At 29.4% G+C, this 13,981-nt stretch overlaps 1 protein-coding gene across 2 annotated transcripts; it reads right to left on the bottom strand.

The window, feature by feature from the left end:
• Positions 1-2,956: 2,956 nt before the first annotated feature.
• On the bottom strand, positions 2,957-7,971 carry LOC113850363 (protein bfr2-like). Of its 2 annotated transcripts, XR_003502195.1 has the most exons (3): positions 7,064-7,971; positions 6,706-6,844; positions 2,957-3,523 (listed from the first exon to the last, which is right to left on the bottom strand). XR_003502195.1 is itself a non-coding variant. In XM_027480882.1 (2 exons), exon 1 carries the CDS (start codon positions 7,934-7,936, stop codon positions 7,097-7,099), a length of 840 nt encoding a protein of 279 aa, XP_027336683.1. In that variant the 5' UTR covers positions 7,937-7,971; the 3' UTR covers positions 6,833-6,844; positions 7,095-7,096. The 2 variants fall into 2 exon arrangements, 1 of the variants encoding a protein (XP_027336683.1); XM_027480882.1 differs by lacking the exon at positions 2,957-3,523 and having other exon boundaries at positions 6,833-6,844; positions 7,095-7,971.
• Between the last annotated feature and the right edge of the window lie 6,010 nt (positions 7,972-13,981).

Below are 13,981 nucleotides of genomic sequence, written 5' to 3' on the forward strand. Positions count from 1 at the left end.
TCATTTAGTTTTCACTAAACTGCTCGCTTATAAACGATTAAAACAATTTCATGTTCCAAGTTCATCATAAACCTTCCAGATTTTTAGATAAAAAATAATAATTTGAGGATTTTAAGTAGGGAAAAAAATAAAGAAGGGACTAATTTTGTATAATTTTAAAAGTGGAAGGATTTAATTAGGTTAAAATAACTTGAAAAACTAAATCAAATCCAAACTAGAGAAACTAAGGTATAAGAAATCCTTTATTTGAATAGTTGTGAATGAGCTTCTTGGGAGTAGTGATCCTCTTTGGTTGCTTGTGTCTCAATAGTAGTTAGTTTTAAATCCTGAATGTTGAATTGAGACTTTAGAAGATAAAAATAAAATTTTTGAGTAAAACTACAATGTTGTTAAATTTGATGTTAAAAATTTTATTTCAATTTTTTTTTTGTCAGAAAAAATGACATATATTGGAGGCAGCTGAAGCCCAGAGAGACACTAAGTCTGCCCTTTGATGTTCACTACATTTGAAAGCAAAGAATGTAAGCTAGTTGTTCACGTCTCATGCTAAGGCTTCCAAAATACTCAGCAGTTACAGGCTCCATTCAACACTTAGATAATCACATAGACAACTATAAATGTTAAAGTTGTATCTTCACTCACATCTGGGCATTATAGATAACACATCTCTCTCACACCATTGTAGATTTTCTTTAGTATAACTTATTCTGTTGAAACACACTAATTTGACATTGAAGTATCTTTGGAAATTCCATCTTTACCTGTGTGTGAATCGGAATCCATATTCCTTCTAGTACCCTTACTAGAAGCAGAATTAGCACATCTTTGGATACACAACTTACTTAAACCTTTATTCGATAAGCTTTTTTGAAATAATAATTTATATCATAAATTTAATAATAAAATTTATTAAAATAAAATAAAAATTACTTATTCTGATAAATTATACTATTTTTTTTTAAATAAGTTGAAAATAACTTATAAGAACCATAAATTATTTTTAATAAGCTGTCTATAAGTTTTTCCAAATAAGTCCTTAGAAAGCCTTAGGCTTGACTATATCACTAACAAATATTTTTCTTATTTTGATAGTTTTTTGAAAATTGAAATAAAATTAAATGATAAATCAACATAAATTTATTAACTTTTTATATTAATATTGTAGAACTTTCTTAATTTAAAAATAAAAAAATATTTTCCCTCATTATCTCTTATACCTCTCTCTCTCAGGCATATCCAAAAGTCATAAACTTAATACCTTTATCTTTTATTTACTTTTCTAAATACTATATAACTTAATTTTTTTTAAGAAAAAAGACTTTTCCTTTTTACTCCCTCTAAACCCTCACATCCAAACTATCCATAAGGGAACAATATTGGCTAACATTTTTTTCTTTCGAATAACTTATATTATTTTGTACAACCATTTATTTATTTCTATGCCAATTGATACGTCTTATAAACTAATAGTTCGACCTGAAAACCTATTCAGAACACTCAATGCTCTTTACTGTACACAACTAGACATGTTTATTGTTATTTCTTGTGTATTTAAAGTAAAACATTTTCTTAGCATATTACAGGCTTATTAGTGCTAACCTTTTTTTTTTTTTTAAGAAAAATAAAATTGTATTAATTTAAATGAGTGAAAAGATGAGATTATAAGAAATAGGAGACTTATATAGTCCATAAAACTAACAGTCCTAACTAATTTCTAACACCTTTGATTTTGAATAATATTTTTAAAATGCATGCATAAAAAAGAGAAATATATATAACTTTACTCTTGTTCAAATAACAAATTTGTGTTTATTTATCAGTACTATTGCATATTTATGTAATTTTTTTCATACAAACAAAAAGGACATCTTTATGTCAGAAAATAGTTTCTGCGGGTATACTTTCTCCATCACATGTTAATACGATCAAGTTTGACGGTTTCTTTGAATATATCTTTTGCGTTATTGTTTTAGGTATACAAATATAACTTAAAAAAGAAAATGTTATCAACAATTTGTTCACAGCATAGTTATTTGCCCTTCAATATAACTTTTAATGTAAAGAGTAACACCTTTGCCAGCAAATTAATATTAACAAATATCAATTGCCGTTAAGAGAATTACTTAAAACTCTTTTTATCAAGAAAAGAAAAACGTTGAACCAATGAACCCATGAAACTGCATGAGTCAGTTTCTAGTGTAACAAATTGGATGCTTGACACCCAATAATTACCAGGTAAATAATCTCGCTGGCACACTTACAGATCCAAGAGTTATTTTAAACACATTTTTCAGTCTTACTAGTTAAAAAATCTTACACACGCTTGCAGGATTGATTATGCTTAATTCATACGCATGCAATTTTCAGACAGAACTCTGAATTTCAAATACAAAATCTCAATCCGAACATGTAAATCACTACACTATACATGTTTTCCGTGTGAATTCAAGGCACAAGAGACAATAAATAAGCAAAATAAATGGGTCCTCCCTCTTACAAGAAACTTCACCTCCTGAGTAGTCAACAGAGGCATATTATAAAATTAAAAATCCACTATTGTATTGCATCGTATTACAAACAACATATAGTCATCTCAATATAATCCATATATTTTCAAAAGCACAAAACATTTAGTCTTGAAAGTTGACACTTTAATTTAGCACTTAGATTGCCCCCAACTTCATCAGCCATAAATTTATTTGATCCGGATATTTACACCACCAATCAATTTGGACAAATCAGTCACATTATGGACCCAAATTGATAAATTAACTAATGGTATTAATTAATTTCAAGAACTAATTTGATGCGTCCTTGTTTACAGAAAGGGAGAAATCTCTCTTCTACATATCCAAGCAATGGGGCACCGTAAACACAAAAAGGATTAAGGACCAAAAATGGTAAAAGACCAAAAAAAATGCGAAAATTCTGCAAAATAAATCAGCACATCATTTTCCCACAAATCTTCAATACATTAATATAAATGATCAAATGTGGGGCCCAGGCTACAATGCACAAGCCATTCAAGTGATGCACACTTGCACAAGTAACATTACCAAGTTTTGAAAGTTATTATATTTATATTTTAGTTCTTTAGTTTTTAAAATTTAAGTTATTAAACATTTATAATAGGTACTGGTAGAAAAAGTAAAATATTTGATAGGATTAAGGACAAGGAGAGAGGAGTAGAACTGTTTCCAAAGAAGCTTGAAGGTCTGACAAAGATTAGGCAGTGGTGGTGAGCATGAGCAACGGCGCAGCCTTGACAGCGCTGGAGTACTTCGATTCTTCTCCTCACTCATGGCAAGCTTCTCGTAAGAAAAAGGTTGTTATGCGCGTCGCCTATGTCGGCACCAATTACCGACCTCCCTCTTTTCTATCCACCATATGTTTGTTTTTCAAACCCACTTCCACGTATAGTGTTCCCCTTGTTCTCATGTTTTCAGTGAGTCTTAAGAAATATTTTAAATTCCTTGCATCATAGGTGTTGCTGCATCTTAAAATCCTAAATGCCATGGTTCCGCTGCATCACAAACAGCAATTGCTACTTGATATGCTAACAAGAAAATCACAAACACCCCATACTGACCTTTAAATTGCTATTACATGTTGCACGTTAAAGAATTTAAGCATCATAGCATACAACACAAAATTACTAATTTTCAAATAAAGAATCCATTCAGCAGATTTTATCAGATGAGTATGGAATCTGCTTGAAGGTTGATATTATTTACAAATTGATCAAACACTATCATTCAGTAATTTTGATGAGCTACTGTATGAAGTAGCATGGAACTGACTATCTAACTGAAGATATAGGTTTCCAACCAATGCTGTCACTAGAAGTAGTGCACAAGTAGATGATAAAACATCATGAAAAGCCTCAATGATTTAAGCACAAATTAGACTTTCCAAACATTTCATATTAACTTTTCTTAAAGTTTTTATCAAATGAAATAGCAATGCTTTGCTTCATCTCTACTTGTTGCACCTTAGAAAAGATAGGCTTCCTAATAGGAGACAATCTCCCACATCTAATCATTCAAAATTTCAAATTCAATACTTGGAAACATGAAATTGTTGAACATTGGCTAAACCACGTTCAGCAACTTTGCTATTTCTCTTTCAAATTCTTCATAGTTTCCAACCTTCTTTAAAAGGAAGTACATTTTAATCCCAATTGGTAAGGTGAAGCAGATGGTTTTCAAGTTTCAAGACTTCTGCAATATATAGAGTAATCAACTTCAAAATATTGGCTATTGAGCATCCTAGCTTTGACCAACAATGATATCTGTTTGGAAGCCAAGGATATTAGTACTAGGTCAAAAATCACTTGTCCAAGTCAAACTACTTGAGAAATTTCTTACTATTACACAATCAAAAGAAAACTAAAAAAACCTTTTCTATTTAAATGCAGTTTGGCTAAATCACAGTCCACGACCAATTACAATTTACAGGTGATGAAGTTGCCAATTACGGTTTGTCATTGTAATTAGAAACTTATGTAGTTTCCAGCTTGGTCAATTATGTAGCTACCCTTGTACTGTTTGAGTAAAATATTAGTGAGACCGCACATACATTACTTTATTTTATCGTAATTTTTATGGTTCATGTGGTTTTCTGCTTTTCATGTGATTTTTCTCTGATGTGTTCAAATTTTCACATGGTTTTCTGCTGTTTTTGGTTAGTAAAAATTCAGGTACATTATAATATGGAGTCATCTTCAAAGTTACGTATTTCCCAGTGTGCAGTTAAAACAACTTGTAAAATAAATAAACAATTATCAGAGGCTCAACAAAATAGAATTGAAAATACCCCTTTTAGTTGGTTGCTGAAGCTAATAAGCAACTCACTGATAGGATAATTAATTATTAGAGATAACGCCAAACTAATTTTAAATTTTATTTAATTAATTACTTTTTCAATTAATTCATCTTATTCACTTTTGTTTTCATACTTTAGGTGGGAAGACTAATACACTGCTTTCAGAATCGGAAATAAATTTATGAAACCTACTGTGGAGGATATCTCTTTAATCCTTGGTTTGCGTTGCCAAGGAAGAGATATAAATCTAAATGATGGTAGCAGCTCTTCTACTGTCTATCATCTATGTGATGGAAACATCACATTTGAATCAATTACAAAGGCCTTGCAAATAAATAATACAAATGATAATAGACAACTATTGTCATTTGTATTTAGCAGCCCTTAAGTATCTAGACGATTTAAATAATCTAGATAACTTAAATTGGGTTAGGGCAGTTTATGATTATTTGGTTAATGGGCTCAACCAAACTTCAAATAAAGAAAACAAAAGTTTCACACCAGAATAAAAGGATGTGTTATTGTCCATCAAGCAAGTGTATCATTTTTTGTTAATTCTAATTTACTTATAAGTTATATAGTTTATTGATATAAATTTTCTATCTAATGAAAATAGATATGGACATATGAGCATCTAAAGAGCTTTAAAAGGCCAACCTTAAATGAGCATCTTGTCTTGGACAAAAAATCTATAGGTTACTTGAAAAATAAGGAGGTGAAAATCTTCACCTCCATATCAAGGAATAACCTACAGCAGGAAATAACTGGAGAAGGATTGACAAAAGACATTCCTTAAGAGAAGTAGACCTTTAAAACTAGCATGATCAAATTATATGGTCAGAATGTTTAGAAGCTTTCTTTCTGGAAAGTTTGATCATACTGGAAAGTTTGATCATAAACGGTACCGTATGACAACTAGGTTCGAGTGTTTCAAAAGGAATTAGGAAACATAGGCAGAATGCCAGTCTTGTCATATGTCTCTAGTTGTCTTGGAACTACAATAACCAACAAGAAGCATGTGTGATATTGAAAAAATCTTAAAAGAGGAATCTTTCACAATTCCTCATTAATAACAGTGATATAAAGATTAATGCAGAAAAACTTCTTCGAAGGTTAGTTGGGAAGAGCAAGCTTAAGATAGGAAGAGAGGAAAAGGTGGGCTAATAGAGGGTTAAACCTCCAAGTCCAACAGGATCATATCATAACGCTTCCAGTTTAAGAAACTGGGGCTGAAACCAGTTGAGCCACAAGCTCATGGACTCAAAAACAAATTTTCTAGGGTAAGCACAGGATACGTAGAAAAATAACATAAATCAACTGCTAATAGCCTCTAGTAAAATATATTGTAAGACTAAGATACAAATCATTCCTGCTCATGCCCGAGTATTTTTGCTGTTCTTGACAGAAATGCAGATTTACTACATTGACAGAGAAGATAAAAGTGTGAATTAACGATTACTTGACTCTACCATTAAAGTAATGGATTTTTGTATTTTTGCTTTTCGTTTACTCATTCACCCCAAGATATCTTCTCCATAACAAAGTTATAATATAAAAGAAAGAAAACTGACCAGTCAGCACACATGCATATTATTGATCCGTATGTAATAAAGGAAAATGCATGTATTAATACTTTTGCAGTTAGTAGCAACAAACAAACCATTGTGGTAAATGACTTTCTCGTAAGGTTCAATCAATATCACAATAGAAAGTTATTATTTAAAAGAAAGAAAACGCAGCCACTTGCACCTTAAGTTGATCCATTTAGGAAAATGCACATATTAATACTAACAACTATTGTAGTAAATGACTTTCAATAAAATCATAATAGAAAAAAGCTAGTACTGTAAAACTCAACTAAGACCAAAAAAATTAACTTACCCTCACGTGATTGAGGTGTGTAGTAAGGACTTCAAACGAAACAAAAAATAGGATAAATAACTCTCAGCATGGCATTCAACTGGTTTTGTAGACTTTTCTGTGGTAGAAAGCAACCAGAGTTTATTTCTATTTTCACAATCTGCAAGCAAATCCACCATGTAGCCATAAATTTCTAAAACAGGTTACATACAAATTACAAGCCTTGCAATACAAAACGAAAACGAAACGAAAACGACTCTGCATTGAAGAAGAATAATTCAACAATTGCAAAGCTGATATCTTCGATAAAAGTCTAAATCAATATATAACCCTACAACAGGATGATAGTATCCGCAATTAAAATAAAAACAGAAATTACCGATTGAAAGCCACAATAGGAAAAAAAAAACCTTCAGGTTTGTTGACCAATCTTGATCCTCTTGGAAGAACCGAAAACCCTCCCAATGGAATCAACGATCCTTCGCTGCGATTCGAGAATCATCTGAATCCGCTTCTTCTCCATCTCCAACCTACACCTCTCCGTTTCCTTCATCATCTCCATCTTCAAATTCTCCATCCCAATAAACCTCTCCGCGAAAGCCCTCATCTCCGCAGTCAACCCTAAAACACCATCGTCACCCCCATCATCATATTCATCATCTTCATCATCATCATCATCATCGTCATCTTCATCATCATCACCGATATCATCGTAATAAACAAGTCTCTCCTTGGTTCTCATAGGTCTCTGGCTATGGCTAACAATATGATTAATACTCTTCGACTTGATATAACTCTCTCTCTCCCTCTCATCGTTTTCATGCGGATTGGTGTCGTTGTCGTCGAAGTCATCATCGCTGTCGTTTCGCGAAGGGGCTAAGGCGGAAATAGGGAGGGGGCCGCGTTCGAGTTCGTCCATGAGGGATGAGTATTGCCACGCGCTGGCGGGGGCGGTGGGGGTGGTGAGGCGGTGTTTTTTGTCGGCACGGTGGCGCTGACGGAGTTTTTCCATTTTATGGCGGCACTGGAGGGCGGACTTGGAGGGGTGGTTGAGGTCGTAGCCGCAGCGGGCGGCGACAACGACGGCGACTTCTTCCCACTGGTTTTGACGGAGAGGGCCGCGTTTGAGAGAGTACCACTTCTCTTGGTAGGCTCGGATGAGGTGAACGGTTTCTTGGTGGGTCCATGGTATGGGTTGGGGCTTCTTTGAGGGCGATGCGGCGTCGTTTTGGGGTGAAGACGGGGTGGCCATTTCAATGGGTAGAGTGAGTGCGTGGTTTGGTCATAAATTGTGGTGTGGTTTGGCTTTGTTATAACTTGTGTGGTTTTAAGGGATTGGTTGACATTTGGTGGCGGTTGTTGGTGTTGTGGCGGTCATGTAGGGGTGCTGTGGTGGATAGTGACAGGCCAGCATACTCAGAACGGAACGTGGTGGGTCACTGTAATTGCCACACCCAGTTAGCCTTCTACAAATCTTATTTATTTATGGTAAATTAACAAAATTACTTTACAAGTTTATTAAAAAATTATTTTTTTCATAATATTGATGTAATAATTTATTTTTTAAAATAAAACTTTATCAAACATTTACTGGATTATTCTTTAATCATATTATAATTATTCTAATTTAAGTTATATATTTTAGTGTCTTCTAAAGTCTCCATAGATGAAAATGAATGTAGATGAGAATTGGATTTATAATTTGAATGTCATGGGTGCTGGAAGGGCAATTTTTCCTGTAGTGACATGTTTGGTGACTCTATGAGTCGAGTTAATAACTATTGAAGAAAGATTACATTTTTGTTGACATGAAGAGTTTTGTAAGGTTATTTGTGAATCAGAGTATCTAGAATGGTGAAACCAGTTTAAGATCTTTAGATGGAAATTGGTTAGGCCAGGTTAGGCTTTACTCTAAACAGGTCTGGCCTGTAACATAATTATTAGGCCTGAGTCTGGCCTGTTACCTGTTAAAGGCTTTATTTTAGGTTTGGCCTGGCCTGTTTAAGTAGTCTGACTTGGCCTAAAGCCTATTAACAAAGCTTGTTAAAAAAAATTAATATTAATAAAAATATAAATATTTTATTATTAAATTAGTTTATACATTTTTCTAATTTCTATCTATATTCTTAATAATTATTAAATAATTTTTAAAATATTATTTAAGTATGAATTATAAATATTTTATATTAATAAAATTTATATTTATTTTTTTTATTTTTTTAAATTATATAAATAATAAATATTTTAGTTTTATTTTAGAAACATATTTTGTTTATTTAAAGACATCTTATATTAAACAAATAAAGTTATAGTAAATACATAAAATTGATAAAAATAAATAACATTCACACAGTTTGTTGAATCAATTAAAAGAAAATTATATGTTTTAAAAAAAATAAATTTAAACTTACTGCAATATATATATATATATATATATATATATATAATGAAAATAATAATAACTATTAAATTAAAAAAATAACACTTATAAAATTTATTGAATCAACTAAAAAAATTATTATATTTTAAAAAATAAATAAATATCATCATTATAAAAATTGTAGATGATAAATACTTATATTATAAAATTCATAGATGCAGAAAAATAACATATGAGTATAGGAAGAGTTATTAAAATTTATATTTAAATTAAAATAACTTATATTTCTAAATTTTTATCTTAATTAAAAAATATGTGATAAAACTTAATATAAAAATTTAAACTTAATGTACTATATATATATAAAATAAAAACAATAATAACTATTAAATTAAAAAATAATTACAAAATATTTAATTTTATTTGTCTCATTAATTTGTTATTTTAAATTAACAAATAAATATAAAATTAATTACACTATAATATTAATGTAATATAGAAAATATTACTAATACAATAAATTAAAACACATACTTATAAATTACATATAAATTGATAAATTGACTAATAATTTAATTAAAACATGTGGAAGTTATAAAAATATATATTATTATATAATTTATTTATAATTATATTATTTATATTATTTACTACATGGTCTGATTATATATATATATATATATATATATATATATATATATATATATTAATATATATTATAATAAGTTTTTTATTTTATTTTGTTATCATTTTTTTTATAAATTTTTACTTTCAAATAAAATATAATTCAGATTTAAGCCATCTCTATTTATTATAAATAAAAAGAATTATAACATAATATATTAATATAATAATTAAATAATTAAATTAATAATAATAAAATTAAGAGTATAAAAAATATGTTAATATAATTTTATTATTTTATTTTTAAATTTTATTTCGTTTAGTTTTGATTACGTCTTATTCCTGTTCAAAGACTTAACTATTTTTTAAATTGTTTAAATATAATAATTTATTATTAAATAAATTTATTATTTAAAAAGTGTAATCATGTATAAATATTTTTAATTTTTAATATAATAAAATTTATGTTTATTATAATTATAAATAAATAAAATTATAACATAATATATTAATTTAATAATAACAGAATTAAGAATATAAAAATATATTATTAAATAACTTTATTATTTAAATATATTTTGATAGCTCTATTTTTAAATTATAATATATATATATATATATATATATATATATTTATACAGGCCGGCCTGTCAGGCTTAACAGGCTTTATAAACAGCTTAAGTCTGACTTATTTACTTAAACAGGTCTTAAAAAAGGTTTGAGTCTGGTTTTTTTATTAAAAAGGTCAGGTCAAGCCAGGCCTAAACTAGGTCAGGCCACAGGCTCTTGTCAGACGGCCTGGCCTGTTTCCATCCCGAAAGGAATAATACTCATATAGAAATGTTATTAGGAGAATAAAAAAATAAAAATTTGAGATTGGAATGTAGACTGTGTATTTTTAGAGAATCCAATTCGGTTGTGCATGATTTGGCTACTTGACAGCTGAACATTTGAAATTAATTCTTCATTAATTTTTTTTTTAAATTTTGAAATCAATTCATGTTCCAATGTCATTACAAATTCTTCAAAAAATAAATAAATTATAAAGATTGCTTCAAACGTTCATTTTCTTTGCGACTCAACGCCTTCAATGTCATTCAGCTATTTCTATCACCATCAAAATCAACTGGCTCTACCCATTGTTATCATCTATCACAAATTCAATCCTTTTATCACTGCAATATGACACCTTCCACTATCATCACTTGAAACCTTCCACATTTCATAACAACCCTTCTTCACCATTATAACTTCACATTCTCTAACACTACTTTGGCCTATCATCTTTATTGCTAGCATCACTTTAATAAAGGTAATTTTGTCATTGTTAAAAATTCACCTTACTATTTATGAGGTTATCTCGTATATTCCATTGCTTTAATAAGGCTAATTTATGTTATATATTATATATTTTTTGTTAACACAGATTTTACTCTATAAAAAATAATCGATATAATTTTACGAAGCATAAAAGGATGTCAAAGTGATTTTTTATTTATTTTGCCAAGTGTAAATTGTACTTTTTTTTAAAATGTTAACAATAATAGTCTTTCTTTAGAATTGAATTTAAGTAATGAAATGATATTTTTAAATAAATTATTATTATTTATGAAAATAAAAATATATATTTAATTAAAGTTGTGGTTCCTGTACTTAATACTATTTTTTTTTTTAGGCTTTCTATAATTTCATTTTGATTTTTATATGAACATTCATTTATGAATTATTTTTTTTATTATTTATTAAAATTAGAATAGTGTTAAATTTAATTTCTATACTTAGCATGATTTTTTATATAACTATATATTTGAACTACTCGGGCTATATATACAAGTAGCAGGCTTATGTTGGTCGAGTTTGATAAACCTAAACTTATTTGAACTTCTAAAATGGCAGCTAAAGTTCAACTCTATATAAGTAACAAACTTATGCAAATTTATTCACATAATTACAACTCATAACAAAATACACTACTAATAATAATAAGGAAAAGGATTATTTTAACTCTTATATGTTTGGTCATATGCAATTTAAATTCTAACTTTTTAAAGTGTCTAATGAGATGCCTTATATTTACCAGCATGTGCAAAAAAAGTTCTTCCGTTAGTGAAACATTCAATTTTTCTGTTTCTTGAAAAAAAAAATTAACCCTAAATCCTTAATCCTTCATCTCTCTAGAGTGTCAAGTTTCATTTGTAGAAAGCTTTTAAGGTGATCTATAAAGGCCACAAGACTGTTGTGGTAGGATCCATCCTTTTTGACTTTCCAAGCTTTCTATGGCATCTCTTTGACTTTGATTCTCAATGCTTAATCCTACCATCCATTAACTTCTTCACAATTTTCTCTACACATTCCCTAGCAATCACTTTCGTCTTTCCATAAGCCTTTTATTATAGTATTAGTTGCTAAACCCAAGCATGGTGATCAAGGGAATCCCAACACTAATGGCTTCCACCATTGTGTTTCATTCACATTGTATTAGGAACTTTCATGTAGGAAGATGATGTGTGAATAGTAAATACTCGTCACTCGCCCTATGTACAGAAACTTGCCCTAATACCTATGTGGGTACACAAATAATGGGTACTTGTAAGGTTAAATAGGGCTTTTTTGCCCGCATGGAGTTAAAGGAGAAATAATTTCTCCATATGGGGTTATTTCATAACAAATGTTGTGTCTACGGTGATATGAAAGTGTTGTAAAATGATCTGACGATACAATGTAAAGTGTCGGCTACAAAACTACCGACACTAAGTCTAATTATTGCCACGTGGCATATGTGTCGGCTCGTTGTACTTCGACACATGTGTGTCAGTTTTATTTTTGGCGACACTTGTGTATCAGCTGGTAGAATGCCGACACTTGCGCTGTGTCAGTTGCTTTGACGCCGACACATTTCTCGTCCATCTCCTTACCTATTGGACAAACCAAAAGACAGTCTTTTATCCAGTGATTTTTATTCAATTAAAATGCATATATATAGGTGAACGAGTTTGTATTGGTTGCGAAAAATTTTGAAGAAGTTGCCGAGTATAGAAGAAAGTGAAGGTTAGAATGTTATTAATTTATTGTTTTAATTTTTTAATTATTGCAATTAAATTTGAATTAATAATTTTAATATTATTATAAATTAATGAAATTAAAAATATTTGTAGTAATTAATTAAATTATTTAATGTTAATATAATATTATTAAAAATATAAATGTAAATCTTTTTTATTTTTATATTTTTATAATATTTTTTGTTACTATTTGTTTAGGTATACTTTGGTAATATTTTTTGTTGTATTTTTTAATTTGATATATAGGATGACTTAAATTGTGGTTATTTTATACTGGAATGGAAAAGTGTACGAAGAAAATGAGGATATCATATTTGAAGGGAATAAAAAATGATTAAAAGAGAACGTGAAATTACTTTTGAGATGCTGAAAAAAAATACATACAAAATTAAGATTGTGCAATAGTAATATAATTTTTAGACTGATTTCACGAATTTTAGTTGATGGAAAAAGTGGAAAGTAAGCAATTTTAGATGTATGTGATAATAAAGACATTGACTGTATGATAAGTGCTTGTCAAGAACGACATCAAAGAAATGTAGTTAAGTTTTATGTGGATATTGCGGTTGGTGAAACTTCTCATGTAGGTGAAACTTCATTATGTTTAAATTTATCACTCCCAACTGTTAATGTTAATGAGAATGAAGAAGAGTATGTAATTGAAGGAGGTAATGTATAATATTTATTTAAATTATATGATGTTTAAAATTTTATAAATTATTAATAAATATTTGTTGCTGTATCTACAGATGAAGAAGATGAGTACGATGATGACTATGAAGATGAAGGAGAAATTCATTTAGATAGTTCTTCTGATACTGATTTGGATGATGGTTTCGATTCAATGATGAATATTCCAAACATTGAAAGAAATAACGGTATGCAAGGACAATTTACCGTACAATTTTATATAATATAATAATTGTAAAATATTTTTAACTAACATTAGTTGAGTTTAATACAGATTCTATAACACCTTTTTGGAACATAAGTTTACACTACACTGCTATTAATAAGGAACATCTTGATCAAGAATTGAGTTTTTCTGAGTTGCATTTGTCACAATCATGGGTAGAAGGAGATGCATTATATGTTGGACAACTCTTTGACTCTAAAGAGGAGGTTAAAGTGGCAATAAAACATTATCTAATTAAGAAACATCAAACATTTTTTGTGGTTGAGTCAAAAGCATCAACTTATTTTGTCAAGTGTGTGAATCATAATTCCGGGT

Source organism: Abrus precatorius, unplaced genomic scaffold (genome assembly GCF_003935025.1).
Source record: "Abrus precatorius isolate BTA unplaced genomic scaffold, Abrus_2018 Scaffold9, whole genome shotgun sequence".
Taxonomy (NCBI): Eukaryota; Viridiplantae; Streptophyta; class Magnoliopsida; order Fabales; family Fabaceae; genus Abrus; species Abrus precatorius.

Coding starts and splice junctions, on each gene's coding strand:
- LOC113850363 (XM_027480882.1), bottom strand. CDS start 7,936: ATGGCCACCCCGTCTTCACCCCAAAACGACGCCGCATCGCCCTCAAAG.